At 37.7% G+C, this 27,111-nt stretch overlaps 3 protein-coding genes and 1 long non-coding RNA gene across 10 annotated transcripts; 1 reads left to right on the forward strand and 3 right to left on the reverse strand.

Annotated features, from left to right (window-relative positions):
* Positions 1-5,504: 5,504 nt before the first annotated feature.
* LOC137742130 (YTH domain-containing protein ECT2) lies at positions 5,505-9,658 on the reverse strand. 3 transcript variants are annotated; one of them, XM_068481889.2, is made up of 9 exons: positions 9,390-9,658; positions 8,988-9,073; positions 8,713-8,839; positions 8,466-8,539; positions 7,756-8,301; positions 6,775-7,362; positions 6,477-6,689; positions 6,260-6,403; positions 5,505-6,053 (listed from the first exon to the last, which is right to left on the reverse strand). In XM_068481889.2, the coding sequence occupies exons 1-9, from the start codon at positions 9,418-9,420 to the stop codon at positions 5,832-5,834; spliced, it is 2,031 nt and encodes a 676-aa protein (XP_068337990.1). In that variant the 5' UTR covers positions 9,421-9,658; the 3' UTR covers positions 5,505-5,831. The 3 variants fall into 3 exon arrangements, with proteins under 3 accessions (XP_068337990.1, XP_068337991.1, XP_088536176.1); XM_068481890.2 differs by having other exon boundaries at positions 8,988-9,070; positions 9,390-9,623; XM_088680050.1 differs by having other exon boundaries at positions 9,221-9,623.
* Positions 9,659-10,498: 840 nt separating this feature from the next.
* Positions 10,499-15,021, reverse strand: LOC137741693 (YTH domain-containing protein ECT4). 4 transcript variants are annotated; one of them, XM_068481397.2, is made up of 9 exons: positions 14,740-15,021; positions 14,043-14,119; positions 13,698-13,854; positions 13,503-13,576; positions 12,794-13,384; positions 11,953-12,540; positions 11,651-11,863; positions 11,420-11,566; positions 10,499-11,279 (listed from the first exon to the last, which is right to left on the reverse strand). In XM_068481397.2, the coding sequence occupies exons 1-9, from the start codon at positions 14,765-14,767 to the stop codon at positions 11,043-11,045; spliced, it is 2,112 nt and encodes a 703-aa protein (XP_068337498.1). In that variant the 5' UTR covers positions 14,768-15,021; the 3' UTR covers positions 10,499-11,042. The 4 variants fall into 4 exon arrangements, with proteins under 4 accessions (XP_068337498.1, XP_068337499.1, XP_068337500.1 ...); XM_068481398.2 differs by having other exon boundaries at positions 14,043-14,116; positions 14,740-14,985; XM_068481399.2 differs by having other exon boundaries at positions 13,698-13,800; positions 14,740-14,965.
* Positions 15,022-17,315: 2,294 nt separating this feature from the next.
* Positions 17,316-19,818, reverse strand: LOC148692604 (uncharacterized). 2 transcript variants are annotated; one of them, XR_015952971.1, is made up of 5 exons: positions 18,900-19,818; positions 18,572-18,804; positions 18,282-18,482; positions 17,998-18,198; positions 17,316-17,887 (listed from the first exon to the last, which is right to left on the reverse strand). It is a non-coding gene; the product is annotated as an uncharacterized LOC148692604 (long non-coding RNA). The 2 variants fall into 2 exon arrangements; XR_015952972.1 differs by lacking the exon at positions 18,900-19,818 and having other exon boundaries at positions 18,282-18,343.
* A 2,207-nt stretch (positions 19,819-22,025) lies between these two features.
* LOC137742622 (putative serine/threonine-protein kinase PBL16) lies at positions 22,026-25,877 on the forward strand. Its single transcript, XM_068482532.2, has 6 exons — positions 22,026-22,621; positions 23,648-23,955; positions 24,042-24,177; positions 24,634-24,770; positions 25,032-25,155; positions 25,345-25,877. Exons 1-6 carry the CDS (start codon positions 22,558-22,560, stop codon positions 25,731-25,733), a joined length of 1,158 nt encoding a protein of 385 aa, XP_068338633.1. The 5' UTR covers positions 22,026-22,557; the 3' UTR covers positions 25,734-25,877.
* Positions 25,878-27,111: the final 1,234 nt, after the last annotated feature.

Raw genomic sequence — 27,111 nt, forward strand, 5'->3', positions numbered from 1 at the left:
TTCCATCCAACCACCCAGAACAAGACTTTTCTTTCCCTGCATCTTCTTCTGGCTACCGCAAGATCTCCCTCCTTCTTCTCTGCCGCTGCATCTTTCTCCGCCGTTGCATCTCTCTCTACTTCCTCCACCGCAGACTCTTCGGTTCTCTTCCTGCATCTTCTTATGTCTACTATAGGAGTTCCCTCCCTCTTTTCCGCCGCTGCATCTCTCTCTGTTTCCTCCACCGCAGACTCTTCGACGCTCCGTCTCGGATCTCAACAAACAAAGAAACAAAGATTTGTCATTTTTTTTTCTTCCCCTTTCTTATCCGTTTAATACCAAACACAGTATAAATAATACAGTTATTAGTCCGATACTGCACCAAACGCCCGATTAATTTAGTCAGTACTATCCGGTGGCTATTTATCTTATCCGACAGAAATAGTCAGTACAGTCCGAGCTGCCAAACGAGGCAAGTTGGTTGTCACGTAAACCTAATCCTTCCAAGCATATCCACAAATTTCAACAAACTGTCTTTGACCCATTTGTTTCTTGCATGTTATGTTTGGTAGGAGTAGGATAGAGAGAGATTGAGAAAAGATAAATCCCACAACAAAAAAAATTGATATAATATATTACTACTTGTAAATTATTAGTTATGAACTGTCGGCCGACTCTGAAATCTTAACACAGTATCGGTGAGATTACTTGCATGTCTTAAGTGACAGGCCCAATATGGTCCATTACCAACATTACTATTATTGTCCTAACGGCGAATTTGATACCAAATTAGGCTGCTCATTGTGTGACTGAGCCGAACTCCCACTTCCCATAGTGTAAAAATATCAATGTACTAAAAAAAAAAAAAACTACCTATTGCTAGGTGTTAGGTTGTATCATAAAAGGCATCGGTGATGTTAGTGGTGGAATCTCTAACTGTATATATTTCTGTCATATGTCCGACGTGGGATTCTATTCTCCAACACGCCCCTTCACGAGTGGCCTTACATGGGGTCACAAGGGAAACCAATTCCCACATCGAACATCTATCAAGTCTTTATACCAAAACATTGTTTAAACATTTCTCCGTTGCGTTGTGGCAAAGGAAAAAAAATTTGAATGCACCGGGCTTTGAAATGCACCGAACTCAAGGTGTTATATTCACACGCCCATAAACCAGAAACCTCATGGGCCTCCACTGCTTCTAATGCGCTTTAGGCCTTCCTGATGGCATGAGTTTAGGCTTGGTCGTGAGTTTCGGCTGCATCTCTCTGCGCCTAAACCATTAATTTTATGTTTTATAATTTTTTTTTGTTAATTTTTTTTTTCCATCCCACAACACCAAACTATCATCTTCATGTTCTATAAATTGATTTTCGGTGAAAATTTTCTAATAATTCATGTCAAAAAATTTGAAAATAAGGATATAAATCTAAATCTAAATGTATGTAACCTAGGAAGAAAAAAATTTCAAAGAAAGAAGGAAAAAAAAAAAAAGGAGGGAAAAAAATAGAAAAGGATACGATCGGTATGATGATAGCGACTTTATCCACAAAAGGTCGATATTAATATAGCGACTTTTGACCATAAAAGTCGCTTCTGATATAGCGACTTTATGCACAAACGGTCGATATTAATATAGCGACTTTTGACCATAAAAGTCGCTTTGATCATACCGACCCCCCTTTTTTCAAATTTTTTTTCTATTTCAGTTTTTTTTTTTTTTTTTGGTTTATGTTTCTTTAATTTTTCTTACCATAACAACAAACTATCGTATTCATATTCTTCAAAATATTTTTTTTTCGTGCAAAATCTATTATAATTCATATTTAAACACTTGAAATCAACGATTTATAACATAAATTTAAAGATATTTTTCTATTTTGAACTTAAAAAAAAAACAAAAAAAAATAGTTTCGGGACCAAATAAACATTAGGATCACGTTCAAAGGTCTTACAATATTGTCCTTAACTCCAACGCAAACTATTTCCTAAAGCTAAAATTTTAATTTTTCCACAAAAACTGTGAGTTATAACCCACAATTTTCCAATCGATTTGGAGAACATTTACAACATTCTTTATAAGCCTTAGAGTCATTCTACTAGCACCACATGTTACCTAAAATTAATTTAGGACATTTTGAAGATTTCAGACACCTATAATTCCTTTTGGGGGTCCCGCTATTAGCTTTCATTATTTTTTCTATTTTCAACTTTAAAGATCAATGAAAAATAGTTTTGGGACTTGATAAAGGATAAAATTACATCCAAAGGTCTAGCAACATTTTTGTTATTTCCCACACAAAATATTTCCTAAAATTAAAATTTTCAATTTTTTTACAAAAGATGTGAGTAGAACCCATGTTTTCCAATCGATTTTGAAAACTTTTACAAGATTCATTGTAGTCAAAATTTGAGTCATTTTAGTCGCCCCACATATTCTCTAAAATTAATTTAAGATATTCCAATGATTTTTGACACCTACAAATCTCTTTTGTGACCTAGCTGTTAGTTTATATTATTTTTCTATTTTTTCAACTTTAAAATTCAATAAAAAATTGTCACATTCCGGCCCAGGCCCCACCACATCTCGGGCTCAACTTCACCATAGCACGATATTGTCCGCTTTGGGCCCTACCACACCCTCATGGTTTTGTTGACGGCCAGTATGCCTTGATTTTGGTCGGGGTGTGTCAAAAATAGTTCAGTGACCTAACAAACAGTAGGATAATATTCAAAGTTCTTGCAACATTTTCATTTTTTAGGACATTCTTATGATTTCGGACACTTACAAATCTTTTTGGGCGACTCCGCTATTTTTTTGTTAAATGATAGATTTTGTTAGATTAGCTACTGACAGGGTTTAAATCCATGCCGTCATGCAAATGCTTAACACATTTCCACCATTGCAGTAAATGGCCACTTGCCGGGGCCCCGCTATTAGCTTTCATTATTTTTTCTATTTTCAACTTTAAAGATCAATGAAAAATAGTTTGGGGACCTAATAAAGTATAAAATTACATCCAAATGTCTTGCAACATTTTTGTTAATTCCCACGCAAAATGTTTCTTAAAATTAAAATTTTCAATTTTTTCACAAAAATTGTGAGTAACCCACGTTTTCCAATCGATTTTGAGAACTTTTACAAGATTCCATTATAATCAAAATTTGAGTCATTCTAGTCGCCCCACATGTTTTCTAAAATTAATTTAAGATATTCGAAACCTACAAATATCTTTGGGGGCCTCGTTGTTAGTTTATATTATTTTTCTATTTTTTCAACTTTAAAAATCAATAAAAAATAGTTCAGTGACCAAATAAACGGTATGATAACATCCAAAGGTCTTGCAATATTTTTGTTATTTAGGACATTCTTAAGATTTCGGACACTTGCAAATCTTTTTGGGGGCCCACTATTTTTTTTATTATCAAACGATAGATTTTGTTAGATTAGTCACTGACAGGGTTTGAACCCACGCTGTCATGCAAGGGCTCAATACATTTCCACCACTACTGTAAAGGGCCACTTGCAAGTGCCCCGCTATTAGCTTTCATTATTTTTTCTATTTTCAACTTTTAAGATCAATGAAAAATAGTTTTGGGCACTGTTCTAAAAATCTCCACCTAGCGCCGCTTAGGAGGCTAGCCACTGCCCGGTTAATGTCTAGGCATTTCAAAATTAAGAAAGGGCATATAAACCTGCTGAGGTGCTCGCCTAGACCGCCTAGCCCACCCAAACCCGCATTGACACCCGCCCAGGTTGCGACTCACTTAGACAGAAAATAGATAACTGCATTTTGTATTTTATTTTTTTTTCAATAAATTGTAAGAGACTTGTTGAATATATAAATGAACACACATTATTTGCTTGTTCCCCATGTTTTCATTATGTTCCAATACTTCTTAAAATTATATATATTTTAAGTATAAATTGTTACTTATTTACACGAAATATAATAAATCTACTTATATCCGCTTAGTCCACCAAGGCATTAGGTCCCAACCCACCGTCCGACTAGCGCTTAACGTCTTTTAGAACCTTGGTTTTGTGACCTAATAAAGGATAGCATTACCCTTTCATATGATTTACGTAGATGGTATCCCTAGGATTAGGATTTGGATCCCATTTGGATCCAAATTGTGAGGATCCTAGAGATCCTCACATCCTAACTATTCATTGTATATAGTGCGACCAAAAAAACATTTTGAATTTTAAATATAAAATTAAGGAGTTTTAACGAAAAGCTCACGGTACTGTTCACTTTAACAAAAAAACCACATTTTTACACTAAAAAATAAATCCTGATACTATTGACTTTACCCTTTATTTTGTCCTTATCATTAAAACTCAAAGTTTTTAAGCCTTTTTCATTAGTTTTCCTATAAAATTAAACACAAATAGTACCTAACGAAAATTGACCGCATGATATACGATGAATGACTAGAATATAAAAATCCCTGGGAGAAAAAAGATCTAGAGAGAATCCTCATCCCTAGCATTACCCATTTAAAATTCTTGACGGACATTCTAAAATTTCCAGAAAATAAGTGAGCTACCATAAAAATAAAAATAAGGGTAAAGTACAAAAAACTACTTCAAGTATTGGGGTCATGACAGTTTCATACCTCATCCTTTAAAATTGACAATGTTATACCGCATCTTACGAATTTGTGACAATGTCATACCTCCATTAAATTTTCTGTTAGTTTTTCTGTTAAGTGCTGACGTGGCAAGAGATGGGGACCACTTTCTATTAAAAATTATTAAAATATTATTAAAAACTAATTTTTTAAATATTTTTAAATATTAAAATAATAAATAAAAGTTAAAAAAATAAAAAATAAAACCTTAGTTGTCCCTTCCCTTCCCCTCTCTCTCTCCCCATCTTCATCTACTTAATCTTTAACACAAAAAAAATAAAAATAAAAAAAAATAAAAAATAAAAATTTTGAAAACCCAACCCCACCTGCCCCTGCCCCCCCCCCCCAGGAGAAGGAGGAAGAACCGAAGAAGAAGAAGAAGAAGAAGAAGGAGGAGGAAGAAGAGGAGGAAAAAAAAAATATTTGAAAACCCAAAAAAAAAATTTGAAGAGGAGGAAAAATTTGAAAAAAAAAAAAAGGAAACTGCAACCCAAAAAAAAAAAATGGAAACCGCACCAATTTCAATTTTTTTTGTTCTTCTCCTTCTTCCTCCTTCTGCTTCTTCTTCTTCTTCCTTCTTTTGGGTTTTTTTTTTTTTTTACTTTTATTTATTATTTTAATATTTAAAAAATATTTAATTTTTTTTTAGTTTTTAATAATTTTTTAATAGAAAGTGGTCCCCATCTTTTGCCACGTCAGCACTTAACAGAAAAACTAACAGAAAAATTGACGGAGGTATGACATTGTCACAAATTCGTAAGATGCGGTATGACATTGTCAATTTAAAAAAATAAGGTATGAAACTGTCATGACCCCAATAGTTGAGGTAGTTTTTTGTACCTTACCCTAAAAATAAAAATAAAGAAACATGTGAGCTCCCACGGTTTTCCAATCCCTTTTTGTGAATTTCTACAAAAAGCATTATAAAACATATTTTCCTTACACTTGTAAAGTTTAAGCTACTGCCAGGGGGAGAGATTCTCGCAGACAAAGAGGAGGGCGATGGGAGCAACTATTGTTCAAACAAACCGACCCACATGAACAATGCACAATGACATGGGGCCTGGAAATCTCTAAACGACACCTACTCATACTCTTGACTAATATACTTAACTGAAAGCAGTAAATCCACTCAAGAAACTCCTACTAATAAAACCTTAAATGGATCAAGCCACTGTGGTGCATTGCACAAACTAGCAACCATTTACAACCTATTTTGTTGCAATCATCTCGGTCACAGCTAGTTCTGGAGCCTTCAGATTTCCTCCTGTTTCAGCAACCGATCCATTCTCCGACAACTTCAGTTCCTCACTGGTCTCAGCACTTGGTGTCGGTTCCTTAATCAAATCTAAGTTAGTTCCAAATGAATCCAAGGATTTGAGCGCCTCATTTGCCCCATTATTTCTTCCATCACTTGGCTTCCCATCCAATACCTTCATTCAGATAATCAGCAGAGAATACAATAAATTCTTCTGAATCCAACTGGCTTAATTAATGGCAATTACAAATGTAGCAGTAAGAAAAGAAAAACAGCTTAATGCATATGAAACAGTTGCATTGCATAGAGGTCCTGCAAAGAAAGGATAAAACCACTACACTTCTAAAATAAGAATTACTGGATGAAGGGCAAAAATCTTGCCTGTTTCCGGATCTGCTGTTTTGCTTTATTTTCCTGAATTGTCTTCTGGCGAGCTTCATAGAACTCAAAATCATCCAAAAGGCTTGTTTTACTGGAATGATCCTTGAACATCTTGATCATTTTAAGCCCCTGCTCTGGCTTGACCTGCATAAACACATTAAGCTTATCACCGGACAAGATAGAGGAATAACAAGATGAAGAAAATAAGTGGACATACCTCTTGAGTGTCCCTGCTGTTAGTGACAGGTTTGTTTTCATTGTTCTCTAGGGTAATGTGCTTTAGCAAACTGTTGGGTACATCCTTTACAATGTGCCACTTAACTGGAAAATAGCCAGTCCACTTGTCTTGTTGCCAATGTTCCAAATTCTTGTTAAAATCTACCGGCCCCACCATCTCCGCTAGGCCAACAAATTGGCCACTGGCATTCACCTAGAGAAATAACAAGAAGAAGAAGCTAAGCCAAGGAAAGCAACAAATGAAATAATGGACTAAAGCAGTGGATAATGATGCTCACCGAGAAAAACAGAAACACGGGGCAGCCACCTGACTCCCCCTGAGCCTCTTGGTATGCTGCATGAAGTTTATTGTTTCCATTTGGTGTGCTGGCCCAAACATTATACTTTACACTCTTATGAACATCATCCTCACTATATGACTTAATAATGAAGAACTTAGCATCAGCATAATGATTACAGATATCTGTTCCGATGTACTGCTCCTGCTCTGCCATTATGCTAGCTGCATCCTTCTCATCGTCAACTTTATTCAACAGCATATTGTTCCCCTTAACTGCTACAGCAACAGGTGAATTTCCCTTTTGATTTTTTAAACTTTTAACTCTAGGTCCCTTGTTCAACTCATCCAAGCCTTCTATGTCTTGGTTACCAAAGCGGAAGGAACTGTCTCGCCCCCTGGTTTTATACTTGTTTTGAAGAGCTGTCCACCCACTTCCATTTCTATGCATACCAAAACCATTGGATCCAAATCCCATACCGAGTCTAATTGGGTTCCAATAATGACCATACAATTCATTGGCATACATCCCATTCACAAGTCCGTTAGCTGTATCCATACCGTATCCCATCCTCGTGTGGTACAAATCCTACAAAGTCATGTAACAGAAATCCTTAAGAGGCCATCCCCAAGAACAATCTATAAAAGTCAGATCATTCCATCAAATAAAAATCACTACACGATAAATGAAATATGACCTATAGCATAACTAGTAATGAAAAAGGAGCGCTGCAACCGGATCAATCAATTTTCTAGAGAGGTAAACTCCAAAGAGAATAGCTACTATTTCTACCTAGTTGGTTTCCCAACAGAATTCAAATGGGAAAAATCTGAAGATTACAGTTACCTTGCTGCTCAACCAACCAGATCACAGGTAAATGTGTTTAATATCACACATATACTAGGTACAAATATGTGAACAGAAGATTGATTAGCCCTAAGAAAATAGTACGAAATGTAAACAGTGATAGAGCTAGCATACCATGAATTGAGAGTTTGATCGGGAAGTCTGATTCTTGGAAGATGGAGTTCTGTTGACTGCGTTTCCAGTCATTGGTTTACCCAGTCCATTTGAATACATTGGCCGTTCAATCCATGGGGTAGGAGTTACCAACCCATCAAAACCACACATTGCATCATAGTACCCATTGCAGGAACCCCTTAGATTCAGTGATGGGTTTTTATATGGTGGTTTTGAGAAATCGGAAGGACTATTTCCCTTCTTACACACACTGGCCAGAACACCAACGGGATTCCCATTAGCTGTTCCTACAAGTGAGGGCTTGTGGCCAGCATCCTTTGCGGTAGAGACAGCCCCCTGGGAAGGAACAGCTGAATTAGGGGTGTGTGAGCCACTGTTAGGTTTCAGCTGCTTAAAATAGGGAGGATATTGGTACTGCTGAGGTCCATATAGCTGACCATCACTTCCCACAGTTGAAACCGGAGACCCCGATGTTGAATATGTGCTGTAGGGTGCATAACCATAACCATGATGATACATAAAAGAACCATTATCCCCATAGACAGCCTGAAATATGCAACAAGCATTATATGATATGATGGCAGGATATAAAAGAGTTTCTCAGAGAATATCACCCTTAAAATTCACCGAAGAGGTGTAAGAAGATGTAAACAGAAATACAAAACTCTGATAGGTACAGACACTTTGACCAAACAGACTGTAAAACTCACAGAATTCACATCGTTTCCATTTGGATTAACATAACTTGGAATCCCGCCCCACTCATTTCCAGTCCCATCATAGCCTACAAAACCCAGACCATCAACAACAGAATCATCAATAACATGCAAACCATAAAACCCTTCATTGCACAAGGGATTTTCAACACGACGATGGAATTCAAAACTCTTAGCTGAGCACTTATATAATAAAATCCAATAACAGATGTGATAAAGGAAGACAGCACCTAAGCATTACCTCCATAGTAATAGGCAGAAGATGTGTAACCATTAGGTAGATAGCACGCAGATGGATCCATAAAATTCTTTCGCAATGGGGCCGTAGACCGATCATAAGACTTGCTCTTAGAAGTCACGTCAACGGGCTGAAAATCATGAAATTGATAATCAAGCTCGAAACACAAATTCACCCGTCATTTTCCGATACAGTTTATTCACTTGTTAAAACAAACAAGAAGTTCATAATTTTTTTGAGTAAGGGCAATAAAGCATAAGAGCAGAGACGAGAATTACCTTCCTGGCAGTGGCAGGGTCAGGGATATCATCAGGACCCTGGGTCTGAGATTCCAAGGCCAAATTCTTCAGCAAGTCTGCAGCTTCTGAAGAAGACCCAGAAAGTCAAGGAAATACAAAATACAACAGTAGATGCAAACAAGCCCAAAATACAATTCAAATCAAAATAAAAGCAGAATTTAAAAAAACAAATAAATAAATACAAAATCCCAAATCAAAACGTTGAGAATCACCAGCTTTTACGTCAGACAGAAACCCCTAATAGCACTCAAAGAAGAAGCAAGCGACAGATCTACTGATCTAGCCCCGTACATAAATATATGTACAACAGAGCTAACATTCCAAAATACGAAAACAAAAAGAAGCCCAATAGACGAAGAAGCGGTGAAAGTGTAAGGATACGATCCGCAGGTGGGGAAACGGTGGTCGCCATGACAAAGAGTGACACTTGAGAGAGCGGCCTCAGCTGCTGCTGCTTGCTTAAAACGCGAAAGGGTTTTAGGGGTTTTTGGGTAGAGAGAGAGACGAGTCGTCTATAAAAGTCTTGGTCTAGCGCACCTAGTCATTCAAAATTGGCTTTAGGGCGGCATTTATATCATATGAATGTCCTTACATATTTTATCAACAAATTGCAACACAGGTATTATGAGGGGTAAAGATATTTATAAGGCGGGAGTTTGAACTCAGTGCAAATACATTGCTTTAGCTAATTGGTTTCACACACATGGCACGTGAGATATTTTGTATCGATGTGTACGATGAAACGAGTTTGGATTGGTATTTAGCTTGATACAACAATAATTCAATTAGATAACCTATTTTAAAATCTCAAATTTTATGACTTGAATCTTCGTTACTATATTAATTATCGCACCGTGTCTATTATATAATTCGAACCTCCTCTAAATCTATGGCGCAATAACCTTTCTTATCTATCACACTCTAATTTAGTACGTTATAAGACCTAAGAGAAGTTCCAATAATAACGTATATTTGAGTCCTACTCCAACAAATTATTCCTTAATTTTGCTATAGAAAGAACAATCTTCATACTCAAAATTCTCATAAAAATTAAATAATTATTATTAACGTTTTAAAATTCTCATTTTCTACTCCAATCTTTTTATATTTAAAAAAATAAACACTTGTGAATAGTACAAAATATGATTTTTAAAATATCAATAACAGTTTCATTTACTGAATGCTACCAATATCGATACGAACTATGTGAATCAGGATATTTTCTTAGGCTTTGTTTTCACTGGGCTACAGGGGCTGATTTAACTTTGCTAGACCGTGACAGAGGGGCCAGTGGAGCTTATCCTGTTTTCGATCATAAGTTACAAAGAATAAAACGAAAAATAAGGAAAATATATATACCATACAAACTTTTGCAACGAGTCGAGGCATCTCCTCTGATTTTATTCTTGGCACTAAAATTCTCAACAAAATAAATCAACAAGCACAACAAACACACGACACGGCATACATGAAGAAAATACGAAGCAAAATAAAATTTTAAACTGACTATATTGCAATATTTTCCCACCTTGCTTCTTCTAGCTCACTTACAATTACAAACGCAAAAACTTGCTCCCCAAATGGAGGAGGTTATGATCTAGATTTACAAGACCGGAAATAACCAAACAAGTAAAAGGCAAAGGTAAAACAAGGAGAAAGTACTAAAGGTATAAGCAAGCCTGAACCCAAAATCCTAGGCAACCCAAAACATGTTAGAGCTTCTGCAAAACACCTGTAAATTGACAACCCAAATGAAAAACTCTGGGGGTGGCACTACTACAATTACTCGGATCCCTAGCCTGCCCAAGAACAAGATACAAGAAACTCCAAGACATTATTGACTTGCCATTCCTCAATGAACTATTGACTACTCTAGCAGGGCAAGTCACTATAATCAGGACGGCGGTCCACACAAGTAGGTAGGCAGCATTGGATACTGGTTTTCTCCAACATATTCATTAACACCAGCACACTTCAACGCAAACCTTTCAAGAACACTGCAAGAGCATGGACCACCGTTACGCAAGGCAGAAGCTAGCAACCATTCGCAACCCCATTCACTACAACCCTCTTCTCTGACACAACTGGCTTAGCACCCTTTGGGGCATCTCCAGATGCAATTGATCCGTTTTCTGCAACTTTCGGCTCCTCACTTCCATTCACCGCCGGAACAGATTCCTTGGTCAACTCAGCGGAAACCTCCAATGAATTTTGAGTCTTCAGTTGCCCATTTTCCACCTCCTTCTCATCATTGTTTTTTCCTTCCCATACCTTTTTTTTTTGGTATTTTCAAATGGTCAAATGTTAAGTATTTGGACTTGTTAACATTCATCTCTAAACGGCAATATAAGAAGAAAACAAATAAGAAAATAAAAGGAGCAGCAAAATTAACAGGAAGGCAAAGTATTTACCTGTTTCTGAAACTGCTGTTGCTTAGCCTTCTTCTCCTGAATTGTCTTCTGGCGGGCCTCATAGAACCCAAAGTCATCCAGAATGCAAGTTTTGCTTATATGTTCCTTGAAGATTTTAATTATTTTAAGCCCTGGCTCCAATTTGACCTACACAAACCCATAAGATGAATATTCACAAGGGAAGAATAAAGAAGGTCAAGGCAAAAAAGAAACACTAAGCTGTGAACTTACCTCCTGAGTGTCCCTACTGTTGGTCACAGGCTTATTCTCATTATTTTCAAGAGTAATGTGCTTCAGCAAACTGTTGGGAACATCTTTAACGATATGCCACTTGACAGGGAAACAGCCATTCCACTTGTCTTGCTGCCAGTACTCCAAGTTCTTGTTAAAATCAACAGGGCCCAACATCTCGGCAAGGCCAACAAACTGTCCACTGGTATTGACCTAAAAAGAAAACAAGTAAATTACTTCAAACCGAATAAAACTTTTAAACTACAACCTCACAAGTCCTAACAGCAATGGATGATGCTTACCGAAAAGAGAAGAAAAACCCGGCAGCCACCAGATTTCTCCTGAGCCTCCTGGTAAGCAGCATGAAGCTTCTTGTTGCCATTTGGCGTACTGGCCCAAACATTATATTTAATGCTCTTATGAACATCATCCTCACTGTATGACTTAATGATGAAGAATTTGGCATCGGTATAATCCTCGGGAAAATCTGCTTTGTTGTATTGTTCTCGATCTGGGACACTGGTTTTTTCGTTTTCCTCATCATTACTAGGATTCGTTGGTACCTGCCCCTTGATTGCTAATGCATTAGAGGCAAATCCCTTTTGATTCTTGGAGCTCTTCGCCCGAGGCCCCCTGTTTAGTTCATTTAATCCATCCATGTTCTCATTACCATATCCATAATAGCCACCATTTCTTCCCCTGGGCTTATACTTGTTGTCAACAGCAAGCCATGTGCGTCCATTGGTTCGTGAATCATAAGCATGATACCCAAAGCCCATACCAGATCTAACTGTGTTTCCATACTGACCATACAGCTTGCTTGGGTACATCCTATTTATAAACCCTTGAGCTGTACCCATTCCTGACAATGGCCTTGGGTGGTGCAAACCCTGTGGGATCAAATAAATGAAGTTTGTAAGGGTGAACACATCTCAGTAGAACATTTAAAGTAAATATTCAGATTCAGCCTCCACAGAACATCTATTAGCATTTGATATGCGGCCAAGGCCATAATTGAACAGTCATGCCATACAACTCGGATGACATTTCCACTGGTGGAATATGGTAATCTCCAAAAGTAAGACTACAAAGCAAAGATTATAAAAAAAATATATTAAATATATAAGCATGTGACCAACATACCATGTAATGAGAATTTGGACGGTAATTCTGATTCCTTGAAGACAAATTAGTATTGCCATTGGAGATTGATGAAGTAATTGTACTTGTCACTGGTCTAGGTTGCCCGTCCGAAAAAAGTGGGGCATCTAACCATGGACGAGGAGAACGCAACCCATCAAAACCAAATCTTGGGTCCTGGTATCCAGGAGTAGGAACACGTCCTGGCAAAGCACCCCTCCCATATGAACCATTAGAGTTGAAAGACGAGTTTTGATATGTTGACGAGGGAGCTGAAACATTATTTCCTTTCACACCTCCACCGTTTGCAATGCCATTAGAAATTCCATTAGCTGTTTCCACAGACAGTGGCTTTTGGTCAGCAGCTACAGAGGTGGCGACATCAGTTTGTGGGGCCGCAGGGTTGGGAGTGTACGGTCCACTGGTTGGAGTCAGAGGCTGGAAATAGGGAGGGTATTGGTACTGCTGAGGTCCATATAACTGACCATCATTTCCCATAGTTGGAACAGGGGAGCCAGCAGGAGAATATGGGGCATACGGTGCATACCCATAACCATGGTGGTATATCAGAGACCCATTGTCCCCATAAACACCCTAAAAAAACACAAGGAGATAACAAATTTATAAGTTTAAGAGAACGAATTTACTCAAGTTAGATCCAAATCAAACACGATCACCATGAAACATTACACAAAAGGGAAAAAGAACTTACAGAAGTCATCTCTACTCCCTCAGGATTTACATATCTCGAGTAGTCATCCCACTCGCTGCCAGTCCCATCATAGCCTAAAAGAAATTCACAAAACCATCCATATCATACACATGAATTTCCTATCAAAAAGTACACATTAATTTTCATGAAGAATCTAACAATCCACCAAGCAGAGAGTTCAGGCATAAGTTTGACCTCCATAGTAATAGGCAGTAGACGGATAACTGTTCGGGAGATAGCACATAGATGGATCCGCGAAATCAGGTAACAATGGGGTAACAGAGCGATCTTCTGGGATCTGTCCATTTGCAGCATTGCCAGAATCAATAGACCCGGATTGGTTAACAGAAGGCTGCATGGAAAAGAAATCAGCCTTCAGAACCACATATAACCTAAATGAATAAATGTTTCAAATGCAGTTTGTTAATACTTTTTCATGATCCAATCCTCATGGCTGAATTTTCATGTTCCATTTATGTTTAGCAAATAATTATCCTATCTTGAATTCACATTCAATCATCACATTGCAAAGTACGGTACCTTCTTGGTAGGCTCAGGAATTTCCAGAGTCTTGGTTTGAGAGTCTAATGACATCTTCTGTAGCAAATCTGCTGCTTCTAAAGAACGCAAACGGTGAAGGATATAAACAATTTTGTAAATCAATCGAGATGTCTAATGTACAGTGCTTTTTTTCCTGTGTGTATTGTAAATTTGTAATAGCCATACACAATCAACAAAAAAAATCTAGGTTCTGGTCCTTCTGGAGCAGTGAAAATAGTTTGAATTTTATATGGAACAGTCAATTCATTCACTCCATCTACAAGTTACAAACAATTTACAAAAATCACCTGATATGAAACTTCAATTCAACCAAGCACACGTTAATCTTTACTTAATCAAACAACACCAAATTCAAAAAATTAAGCAAACCCATACCAAGAACTTGAATTGTCGCACATACAGCCATAAATTTCAGACACGGTCTACAAAACCACAAATCAAGCATAGAAATCCATAAAACCAACACAAAGCGCCACAATCCCAAAAACTAAACAAACGCCATAGAAGAAACTCACAGCGATCTACAAATTTAATGTAAGCCATAATAGCAACAAAGGTAGAGAAGATCTAGTTTCACCGAAAACTAATCACTAAAGAAAAGATCCAATTAGAATAAGAAAAATCGAAGACAAACAATACCCAGATGGCTAACGTCTAAAGTTTTAGATTAGGATACGTTCCACAGGAGGAGCAACGGTGGCCATGGCCGTCAATTGATAGCTAGATCTTCTACTTCTCCTTCCCTGTCCTAAGTATTGCCAAAAACCCTAAATCCCAGAGAGAGGTGATTGGGGTTTTAGCAATCGGAGAGAGAAATCTCGATGCTTAGAGAGAGAGAGAGAGAGAGAGAGCAGGGAACAACGGGTCTCACAGCCGCCAAGGGTTTGGGTTTTTGGAAAGAGGGATTTTTTCATCCAAAAGCGGTGATTCAAATAGAACCACGGCTCCTCTTCAACCCTCGCATTCAATCACCCGCGGGTCACGTTGTGAGCACATCGGGCCACTCCTATTGGACCAAATTTCCACGTGGCCTTTATTCATAGGACTCCCCTATGTCGTTTTTAGTCTTTCAGGGTCAACGTGAAATTGATTGGCCCGGTGATTTTAATCTGAGTGAATGTATCCCTCTCGGGAGGAGTTTGAAAACCCTAATTACAAAAGGACATGATGCCCCATCGCACTCGGGCATGTGGCAAAACCCTACCATTTTACATGGGGGGTGTTGTGGGCATTATGGGGTTTACACTGTGGGCAACCGAATTTTACAAAGATGTATAACTCAAAAGATAATTAGTCCCTCCCTCCCCTAGACATCAACGACTACCTTTTGATTTTTCATGAGTTTACCAACGACCATTCATCCATGGGTTGTGAAACTACTATAAGCTAAATTATAATTGGGTTTTTATCACAAATAATTCTTAAAATTGATTCACACCATCAAAATTATCTTTGAAATTAAAAATCAATCAATGTTGTCCCTGAAAATAGGTGTCGCAAATCAATATGATTATTCCGTCGCAATTTTGTTAAAATTTTTGTTAAGTACTAATGTGGCATACAAATGGGCTTCACAAGATTTACAGGTTTTTATCACTGAAATTGACTCACATCATCAAGATGGTCCTTGAAATTGACACACACCATAAATATGGTCTATAAAATTGAAAATCAATCAATGGAGTCATTCAAAATAGGTGTTGCAAATCAATATGATCATTTCGCCACAATTATGTAAAAAAATTTGTTATGTGTTGTTGTTCGTTTAATAATTAATTAAAATTTTGTATAAATACCTTTTTGCACAATGAATTTTTTTTTTTTTTTGTTATAGTAGGGCCTACTCTAAAGAGAGATCCCTTCCATAAATTCTCAAATGCACAAGGCTTAACCAAAGCCTAAGAGGGGTTGTGGAAATAGTTTTAAACCAACAATAGACGCACCTCAGTTATAACCTCATTATCTCAAGGCAGACTTCGTCGTTCTTTGCATCACCAGACCACCATGGAAGCTCTGAACAAGCTCTCCAAGATTAAGGTTGTGAGAATGCTAATTGCCTAAATGTTAATGATGATGTCTCAGTAGTCGTTTCCAACGGGCCAAGCCATCACCAAAGGTGATCTCGATCCAAGTTCAATTTGATAAAGGGTATCGAAGTGTAAGATGGGTGTATTTAATTTTTTTTTTTTTTTTTAGATAATAGAGAGCGAAGGAGGTAGAGAAATATGGACTGGGATTGGAGGTGATTGCATGACTATGTATTTGGGTTTTGACAATTTTTTAATTAACTATTAAATTATTAAGCATATTTGTAATTTTTTTTAATTTAATTAGACTTTTGTGACCCATTTATGTGTCACATCAGCATATAACATAATTTTTGACAGAATTGTGACAGAATAACTACGTTGATTTGAGACATTTACTTGCGGGACTATATTGATCACTTTTCAATATCAGTGATCATTTTGATATCGCGGGTCAATTTCAGAGACCATTTTGATGTCGCAAGTCAATTTTAAGGACCATTTGTGAGAAAAGATGACTTATGGAGCCTATTTATGTGCCACATCAACACTTAACAGAATTGTGACGAAATGACCACATTGATTTGCAACACTTATTTTCAGGGACTATATTAATTGATTTTAATATTTAAGGACCATCTTAATGATGAGGGTCAATTTCAAGGATATTTTTTGCTTCATGTAATATAACCTTGATTCTCCTCAATAAAGGTGGGGTGGGTGCGATTTGGCCAAGTTCACCCATAAAATATAACTTATTCAGTTCAATTCTAAGTAAAATTGAGGAAAATTCTCAAGTTTGTTTGTCAGATCATGTGGTTGTACGACCACACACACAAATAGAGGGCTTTCGGGAAGTGTATTCTTTTCTAATTCTATCCATGGTCTTTCCCGATCCTCTCTAAGGGCGTATAAAGCCGGTTTGACAAAAGTTTTCTCCGTATTATGGCCCAAACGTCATGTTTGACAAACTCATATTTGAACAAAAAAGACAAAGTAACTCATCAAACATAACTTAGGACATTTTTTTAATTACTTTATTGCCCATATTGATAGAAAAGTTACAAAGAAATTTATCCCCAAGAATTGAAAAACATAAAACAAAAACAGTAATGGTAGAACATATGTGTGATAGAACATGTGTTTAAAATTTAGTGAGCTGATATTGATGAAAAGTCATCATGCACTTTAACCATAAAATAACTTTTTAAAGTGTCAAACGACATTTAAAATGAGCTTAAATAGTGATTATACGAGTGATGCAAATATTCATGAGAGTCACAGTAGATGGTGTTGACAGATACAACCAAGAGATTCCTGACCTTGTGGAAGCCATCGAACCAATCTATTCCATAATATGTATTTTCTAGGTTTAACTATGAAAATATCAAAACTACAGGCCATATTTCTACCTCTACTCCATCAGTTTCCAAAAAGGTACAAAAATAAATCGCATTCTTAGTTTTCCCCACGTTGCGGACGCTTTTTTTGATCGTCACGGTGAATTGGAGATTGGAAATTGGTAACTGTGATGGAGGGGTAGTTTATGTTGAAAATTTGAAGTTCGTACTTGTGGACAGCTCGTGTCACTTCCGGGAGAGCAAAGAAAATCTGATTGATTTGGTCACCGGTGTAGCCAATGTTGCGGAGGAATAGAACGTTTTCGCTTGTTTTCATGTCGTAAACGAGGCCTGGATCCATCCGTTTGATGAGGTCAATCAATGTGGCCGGCACCAATGTCAAAGGATGTGTCCCTCGTGTTTGCAGTGACAATTGAACATGAATTATGATCAATGGCTGTTTTTTTATGTAAGTACTAACAAAATGTGAGCATCCATCTCAAAACCATTTTTTAAACACTTTATGCAAGACTAAAATCACCAACACAAGATGCTCTGAACACGTACCTGTGGTGATGAGAGCAGACCTACTGACTGCGGGAGACCAATTCGGATGTGCAGATTTGATAAGGGCAACGACTCCGGACACATGAGGTCATGACATTAATGTTCCCGACGGAAAATTCCAGCTCACAGAACGTTTATCATCAAGTGTTAAGGTGGCCGTTTGTAATGTGCCATGGTGGGAATGTGGATCATGTTCTGTTACTGTATAATGCACATACGTATGATCGGCTGTATAGAAGTACATCTTATGGTATATATACATGCAGGGTGATGCAGATTGATACCTTGAGAATATAAGGTGCAAGTGAGCTTGGTCCTCTTGAAGAAAAGTTTGCAACTCTAGGAGCTGGAGAATTACCGATAATACTTTTACTTGCTTCTCTTCGCACAACAGGTTTCGTGTGTGGTATTGTGGTATAGTACACAATATTAACACATGTCACGAATTTAAGTGCAGCCAAATTTGTCGACAACATTACCAACAACTAGTTTGAAGTACCGATGATATCAATAATATCGAGAACATATCTATATTTTTAAAAAATGCAGTTAACTGCGCTAGAGAGCGACTTACGTGGAAGATTGAGCAAGGTAGTGCTTGATTTTAGTCCCCTGCTAAGGGTTGACATGGACTGAGGGGATGATGTCGACGGCAACCTGCCTTGTCAAAGATGCCACAAAGATCAAACCCGATGCGTTCGCTTTCTTGGCAGCTGCCTTTGCCTCAATGGTCCTATGTTTGAGAAGCATAGAATTACTCTTCGAACCGCAAACTTTGATTTTATCCAATTCCCTGGCCTGCAAAACCTGCATTTTAATTTAATACATTACATAATTAACAAGTGATTAATAGATCAGATGGAAAATTATGAGAGAGAGAGAGAGAGAGGTCACTCATTAACTAAATATATGGTTGCATCTGCTAATTTTTCCTTAGTAGGTGTGGTAATAAAGCTTTCTCCCTATGCAAAATGGAGATTTATGAATGACTCAGCTAATTAAGGTGCTGAAATATATATTCACGAAATGATTAGGGTCGTGACCCACTGTTAATTAAATTAGAGTATCACCTGAAACAAAGTAATTAAAATTTGACCTTTTCATCACTGTATCATAATTAACATGTAATGCCATGTATAACCCATGATTTATATGTATTAACAAAGAGCTTATTGTATAGGATTATTCGGGTTGGAGACATTCGATCAACGGAGGAAGCAGCTACACAAATTCCCCAAGGAGCAACGTTTGTGACCTGTGAGGGGTCGGGCCCTTCATTACCTGCAGAGAACACCACACTAACGCCCAACTGCATTGCATGAAATGAACCAATTGCAGCTAATGATACAAACAGTGGCAAAAATGGCGGCTTTGATCCAAACGACGCTGATATCACGTGAACTCCATCGTGCAAAGCATCATCTGCAAGAATGTCTGCTTCAGGGCACCTGCCATCGTAGTCCTTTCCCCAACCCCAACATACTTTGTACACCGCTAGATGTGCTCTTGGCGCTCCTCCCCTGGCGGTTCCTGGTGCTAAGCCAAAGAAACTTGCATTGTTTTTCACTATATAACCATGGGTACGCTAATCAAATCAACCAAAAAATAATGTACCATAAAACTTGTATGCTTAATTTGTTATTAGATATTTCTATTAATTAAGGACTATTGTGAAGAGACAAAGACATTGATATTGGAGGCCACGCGTGGTAGTGGTGGAGCTCAGCTAGCATGAGAGAGAGAGAGAGAGAGAGAGAGAGAGAGAGAGAGAGAGAGAGAGGTGGTGAGCTTTGCTTTCTTCCATTCCATTCCTTTCCTTCCATGTCAATTTGTGGTCATCATCCCATCTTATCTCATCTCATCTCCAGGGGTTTCTAGCTAGTCCGAAATTGGACAACATTATGTGCACCATATAGACTAAAGACTATTATGTAGAGGTTGGATTGGACCCCACCATTCACTGGCTCTCTGCTTGAAAAATGGCATGCACTATATAATGTTGAAAATGGAAGAATTTTGGGCATGTCACGTTTTAGAAGAGATTAACATACAGAGTTTTTCGTTTTTGTGAGATTAATCGGACAAAATATATTGCCAGGCGGTCTAATCAAACATTTCTTCTTAAAGAAGACAACTAGTAGAATCTCTGTCATGCTCAGTCAAGTCAATTAGAGTCATAAGGGTGGGAGGTTGACCAAAATTAAATTCATCCTACATTTCCCATTTTGTTGCTAAGTATGTGTAGTGTTGAGTGATTAACAAATTAACAACTCCAATTTTCTGGAGGAATTGACCTTTTGTCACATCTCGGCCCGGGCGAGACCACTTCCCAGACCCGACTCCACCGTAGCACGATATTGTCCGCTTTGGGCCCCTAGCACACCCTCACGGTTTTGTTTTTGAGAACTCACACGAGAACTTCCCGATGGGTCATCCATCCTGGGAGTGCTCTCGTGCGCTACTCGCCTAACTTCGGAGTTCCTACGAAACCCGAAGCCAGTGAGCTCCCAAAAAGCCTCGTGCTAGGTAGGGATGAGAATATATATTTAAGGATCACTCCCCTGGGCAATGTGGGATGTTACAATCCACCCCCTTAGGGGCCTGACGTCCTCGTCGGCACACCATGGCCAGGGTTAGGCTCTGATACCATATTGTCACATCCCGGCCCGGGCGGGACCACTTCCCGGGTTTGACTCCACCGTAGCACGATATTGTCCGCCTTGGGCCCCTAGCACACCCTCACGGTTTTGTTTTTGGGAACTCACGCGAGAACTTCCCGATGGGTCACCTATCCTGGAAGTGCTCTCGCGCGCTACTCGCTTAACTTCTGAGTTCCTACGAAACCCGAAGCCAGTGAGCTCCCAAAAGGCCTCGTGCTAGATAGGGATGAGAATATATATTTAAGGATCACTTCCCTGGACGACGTGGGATGTTACACCTTTTCTTCTTTTCCCAGTTGCCTTCATTAAAAGGAAAGTAGTATAAGTATTATGCAGACACATTGAGAGACATAAAAATATTTCAAATATTATAAAAATATCATGATATATTTTCATGTGCCGTCCAAATGACAAGTGACGAGATGCAAATGGTTTTTGTAGTGAAAATCTGGTGTGAGTTTGTTACACCTATTTCCTAGGTCTTGTAAAATAAAATAGAATAGTAATAGATTATTAGCAAGAGAAACAGAAAGAGATATACATATATAAATGCTTTTGTTGTTTGTATTTTTCAACGAGTGTGAATCAAGAATCTTTTAGTGATGATGTTTGTTCTCATCATTTTGAATTAGAATAATTTTAACAAAATCACTATAAATGCTCATCTTGTTTGTATCTTTTAAACAGTCTATCACAATCACACCGTTTCAAAATCTTGCGAGCCAAGATTAGTGGAGAAATAAATTAATAAAATCAATCTTTTACTGAGAATAGGGGGAAAGAAATAGTTGCCATGAATAGCAAGGAGAAAGTGTATAAATTTGACTACAAGATTTGTGTCCTGTGTATTAATTTACATTATCATTGTAGGTGCAGCTAGAAAAGCAAAACTACTATGTACTTATCACCTTTTTGAGCAAGTTATAGTTAAAAGCCAAATGAAATGGGTTCAACTTGATTTTATGCTCATGCTCATGGAACAAGTTCATTATCCAATATAATGCTCCAAGAGTGGATTGCCCTATATATTAATATCTTCATACATACATTACCCACCCACATATATGTGGTAATTGTATTAATACCAGTGTCCAGAGTCTCTCTGAGAATCTTTTTAATACAACTTATTTTGATAAAAATGAATTGTAATAACTAAATGCGAACGTATTTTTATCTTATGGCGGTTATTTATTAGCCTTTCGTGGCTAGAGAACCTTACTTTATTGATGCTGGTTGTCTTGTTGACGTAGCCTCTCCTAAGTTGAATTGGCCTTTTGATGGATTATGAATTCAATTTGTCCGTAGAAAAATGAAAGTTAGGTAGCAGCAGCTGACTACAAACCTTCCTGCTATTGCCTATTGTGTACTGATAGAGAGTGGGAAAGGGTCAAAAAAAAAACAGGCATGTGGACGAAAGGAAGAAAGAAAAGAGAGAGAATGTGTTGGAAATGGAGAATGATGGAAAAAGAAAGATTGGTGGAATTGAAATCCACCATATCTGCGCAGTGCGCACTAACAAGGAAGCACAATATATTTTTGAATCCGAAAAAAAAAAAAAAAAACCCCTTCTCTACTAATGTGGGCCCATTTCTGCCATGGCCAAGAACCAGCACCCACCTCAATCCCTCTCCTCTCTACCCCATCATTACCTTACCACCAAGAAGAAGAATTCTCTCTCACTCTTTCTCCTCCTCATTCTTCAACAATTTCAAACTCACAAGAAGAAAACAATTTCCCCACTTAAGTTCTCTCCTTACTCTTTTGGCTCTGCTTTTGGAATTTCATTTGCTTTTCAATTGGGGGTCTGAATCCAATTCATCCTTGTGAAATGGTGATGGGTGGTTGGTGAGGAGGAAGTGGGGTTTTTTTGGTTTTTTTTCTTCTTCTGGTTTTGGAAATAATGGGGAATTGCTGGTACAGGTGGGAACCTTCTGTTTACAGAGTCTCTTCCAATGCCAAGTCAGGTTAGTCCCCATCGTAAATCTTGCTTCTTTTTCCTCTTTTTCTTTCTGTTTTGTTTTTCTGATTAGGTTAGTGAGAGATTAGAGTTGAACCTTACCTTGGTTCAAAATTCAAAAGATCATGCTCTGTTTTGGATCCTCATGTATAATTAATAAATTAAATTATGTGCTGGCTCCTCCTCATGCAACAGAAATTTCAAGAAGAATTCGTTAATCAAATTGATATAGACTCTCTTGTGAAAATGGAAAATCAAGATTGCATTTTTAGGATGATTCACATAACCATATGCAAAAAGATCATTTCTTTTACTTGTTTGGACTGAGTTATACCAAAAGACCGAAATCGACAAATTGAGCTGATTCTCTAATTTTTCATTAGTTTTTGCTGATATTGAAGTAGGTTATACTATTTTTGTTGGATTCTTTATGTAATCCTTTACGTTTAGAGGAAAAAACAAATGAAGAGGATCTACTTTTTCACCTTTTCCATATGGCCGGTTGAAAAGGTAATAGATTATTAGATTTCCTTTCCCGTACGAAAGTGGATATTCTACATTGCCGGTGCCTTGTTTCTTTTCTTGATTCTTACTAGTATTTCTGTTCACTCTAGCGAGTTTTCAAAAGCATATCCTTTCTTGTTCAAAGTTCAATTTTTTCCCTTCCTTCTACTTGGAGTTATATGCTCGAGTCTTTACTTTGTGGGACCATTAATCTTCAGCTTCCTCCTGGTCCATACGAAGACAATCGAAGATTTATCTTATCCCTCTTGTATACATTTGTATCTAGAACTAAACTTGCACAGGAGACTAAAAGATTACACATTTTGCCATAAAATATTAACTTTGGTATGTAAAAAAGAATTGCATGTTACCTTCAAAAAGTTGATGGTGCATACTCTACTCTGGCATGCTAGGGATTTTTATTTTAATTGTTTTTCTTAGTTCTTTCTATATGATGCACTTCAAGTTAGTTGTGATTGGATTTGGATGGTTCAGAGGTGTCATGTTATGCTCTCAATTTTCTTTTCAGAGTCCCCAAAAGAGCAGAGCCCCTCAGTGAAACATAGGGAAGATGATAGTAAGTTACCATCAAATCCTGAAGAAGTTGAGATCCTACGTCGTGATTCAGCTGCAAATCCTTTGATTGCATTCACATTCAGTGAACTAAAGATAATCACTGCAAACTTCAGGCAAGATCGCATGTTGGGTGGGGGAGGATTTGGAAGTGTGTATAAAGGGTTCATTACTGAGGATTTAAGAGAGGGGATTGACCCCCTTCCGGTAGCTGTTAAAGTTCATGACGGTGATAACAGTTATCAAGGACACAGAGAATGGCTGGTAAGCTTGGTGTTCTGTATTTTAACTCACTAAGAAGATTAAAAGAAAGATCAGTTTCATTAAGAGGTTGATTTGTGCATTTCTAGGCCGAAGTCATATTTTTGGGGCAGCTTTCTCATCCAAATTTGGTAAAGCTTATCGGATATTGTTGTGAGGATGAACAACGGGTGCTGATATATGAGTATATGGCTCGGGGTAGTGTGGAAAACAATTTATTTTCCAGTAAGTACATAAGTATTTTCTCTCTCTCTTTTTCTATATTAATTTCCAAAAAATATTTCTCTGATTAATCTGGAAATGCTTAGAGAATTACAGAGAGAACAGGAAGACAAAATATAACAGAGGAACAGAAATATGATTGACCAGGCACAAAGACTTGAGAAAATTCCATTTTTGCTTTATTAATGCTTCTTGCATCTGGCCCATCTGGACGACCCTTTGCGCCTATGATGGCCATGAAAGTGGCAAAAAATGATGTCTAGAACTTCTGTCAAATGTCATTTTCACATCAAAATGGAAGATAAATGCCAAAGGGACATAAAGAGACTTGTTTTGGGGTGAACCGTATAATTTTGTGAAACCTATGGCAATTGACAAGTCATGCTGTTATTCGTTATTTGGTGAGTTTTGTGGAATAATATAAGACTGTATCTCACATGCGTATTTCCCTTTTTATAGGAGTGCTGCTTCCTCTGCCTTGGTCCATAAGGATGAAGATTGCATTTGGTGCTGCTAAAGGACTTGCCTTTCTCCATGAGGCCGAGAAACCTGTCATCTATCGTGATTTTAAGACATCTAATATTCTGTTGGATCTGGTTAGTATACTTGATTTTTTTTTTTTTCAAAGAGAACAAATTACATCACTTGGGACATGTACCAATTACCATATCAGTTGCACTGTCTAGTCTCCATTTCCGGATTCAATCCAAGTATGGATGATATTCTCTAGGGGTCATTAAAAAAATCATGGGTTGATCGAATGAGCTGATTTCAGTTACTGCAGCATACGTATCATTGATCTTCTGAGTAATTTCAATCAGATTACAATCGCACCTTCTTTGCATGCCTCAAAACAGGACTATAATGCAAAGCTCTCTGACTTTGGCCTTGCAAAAGATGGACCGGTGGGGGACAAATCTCATGTTTCTACACGCATAATGGGGACATATGGATATGCCGCACCTGAGTACATCTTGACAGGTAAGTTCTGTTACAAATTTAGACGCACCTTTTGGCAATTGGCAAGGTCTTTGTAAACCAAATGGAGATGAAGTAATTTCATTTTGTTCCCCATAACATCCAAAATTAGGATTGCATTGTTAAAAATCGACAGTTGAACTCATATTGGGAACTAAAGATCATTTACTATATCTATCTCCATACGTGCAGGCCATCTAACTCCTAGAAGTGATGTTTATAGCTTTGGTGTTGTTCTTCTCGAACTTCTGACCGGTAGGAAATCTTTAGACAAGTCACGGCCAGCCCGAGAGCAAAACCTTACTGACTGGGCTCTCCCAATGCTGAAAGAGAAGAAGAAGGTGCTGAACATCGTTGATCCGAGACTAGAAGGAGATTATCCTGTTAAAGGAGTTCAAAGGGCAGCCATGCTAGTGTATCATTGCTTGAACCGAAACCCAAAAGCAAGGCCTCTAATGCGAGATATTGTTGACTCTTTGGAGCCTCTGCAGGTTCCGGAGGAAGTTTCTGACAAAAAAACTGTAACCGAGATCATCCAGTTTCCGGAAGCTGAAACTAAAAGAAAAGAAGACCCAGTGTAACTGACATGCATGCGTTGTTTGGTTTGTTAGCTTCATTTGTGTGCGTCTGAGAAAAGATATGGTTTATGTGATGATAATTTGTAATTGGATTATTGTAATTTTGCGTAAATGTCAATCTCAAAGCACATATTCTCTTGTTGACAATGCAATATTCATTTGACAAGAACACAGAATATATAAACGATATATAAAATGAAACAAGTGCAGACCGCAGAGGCAGAAGAGTGATGATATGTCACCGGAGTGACATCACTATATCTAATTCACTCATCTTCAAATATTGGAACTTTAAACCACTTATTTTCTAGTTCACTCATTTTCAAAGATTGAGTCAGAAAAAAATCAACCCTATTAAAACTTGTTTGATCGTTTTGATCAACGTTGTTAAAATTTCCGTGTTTAACTGAATAACATAGTTACTAAACAATTTAAACTTAATTGGCCTTTTTGATCTTTAATGAATACCCTAGAAAAAAAATGGTTCGGAACCCTGTTCATTGCCATACAATTACAGTCGAGTCACCCATTCCAGTTGACAAAAGAACGAAGAAAAAGTGAGCCATTTGGTTTAGATTTTTAGACTATATCCAAATGATATGTCAAATATAATACGTTAAAATTTTATTTGATGGTTGATGTATCAAAATCTTCTTCTTCTTTTCTAATGGATGTGTTAAATATTTATTTTATTATTTTATTGGGCCTTACTATTAAAAAATAATCAAAATTAGTTTTAGTTTGTATTCTATTCTTTGTTAACGGGAGCCATGCATTAAAAAATTAAATTAAATATATTTAACTCATTCTTTGTTTACTGTCAAATGACTCACATGCCACAAGTGACATCCTACATTGCCCAGGGGAGTGATCCTTATATGTATATTCTCATCCCTACCTAGCACGAGGCCTTTTGGGAGTTCACTAGCTTCGGGTTCCGTAGGAATTCAGAAGTTAAGCGAGAAGGGGGTTAGAGCAATCTCATAATAGGTGACCCACTGAGAAGTTGCTCGTGAATTCCCAAAAACAAAACCGTGAGGGAATGGTAAGCCTAAAGCGGACAATATCGTGCTACGGTGGTGGAGCGGGCCCGGGAAGTGTTCCGTCCCGAGCCGGGATGTGACATCATATCATATATGACATATCTATTGAAAAACACTTGAATATCTTTTAATCTTATTTAACATATTTTACATCTCATCGGGAGATAGTCTTAGGAGACCACGGAAAAGCATACAACGTCTTGATTCTTGAGATAAACAAAAAGCCCAATCTTTGAATTATTTGAGCCCAATATCCCAAAACGTCATTCATGCTTGCTGCGTAGTCGGAGTCTCCAAGTTCTAGAGTGTTCGGAAGAAGGACAAACGAAAGGGCAACC

Source organism: Pyrus communis, chromosome 11 (assembly GCF_041283825.1).
Source record: "Pyrus communis isolate YQ-2024b chromosome 11, ASM4128382v1, whole genome shotgun sequence".
NCBI lineage: Eukaryota > Viridiplantae > Streptophyta > Magnoliopsida > Rosales > Rosaceae > Pyrus > Pyrus communis.

Coding starts and splice junctions, on each gene's coding strand:
- LOC137742622 (XM_068482532.2), top strand. CDS start 22,558: ATGGGGAATTGCTGGTACAGGTGGGAACCTTCTGTTTACAGAGTCTCT. Junction 23,956..24,041: donor AAGGACACAGAGAATGGCTG/GTAAGCTTGGTG, acceptor GTGCATTTCTAG/GCCGAAGTCATATTTTTGGG. Junction 24,771..25,031: donor CTAATATTCTGTTGGATCTG/GTTAGTATACTT, acceptor GCCTCAAAACAG/GACTATAATGCAAAGCTCTC.
- LOC137742130 (XM_068481889.2), bottom strand. CDS start 9,420: ATGGCGACCACCGTTTCCCCACCTGCGGATC. Junction 8,540..8,712: donor TTCTGCCTATTACTATGGAG/GTAATGCTTAGG, acceptor TGGGTTTTGTAG/GCTATGATGGGACTGGAAAT. Junction 6,404..6,476: donor ACAGCAGGGACACTCAAGAG/GTATGTCCACTT, acceptor GTGTTTATGCAG/GTCAAGCCAGAGCAGGGGCT.
- LOC137741693 (XM_068481397.2), bottom strand. CDS start 14,767: ATGGCCACCGTTGCTCCTCCTGTGGAAC. Junction 12,541..12,793: donor GTCCAAATTCTCATTACATG/GTATGTTGGTCA, acceptor TTGATCCCACAG/GGTTTGCACCACCCAAGGCC. Junction 11,280..11,419: donor AACAGCAGTTTCAGAAACAG/GTAAATACTTTG, acceptor CAAAAAAAAAAG/GTATGGGAAGGAAAAAACAA.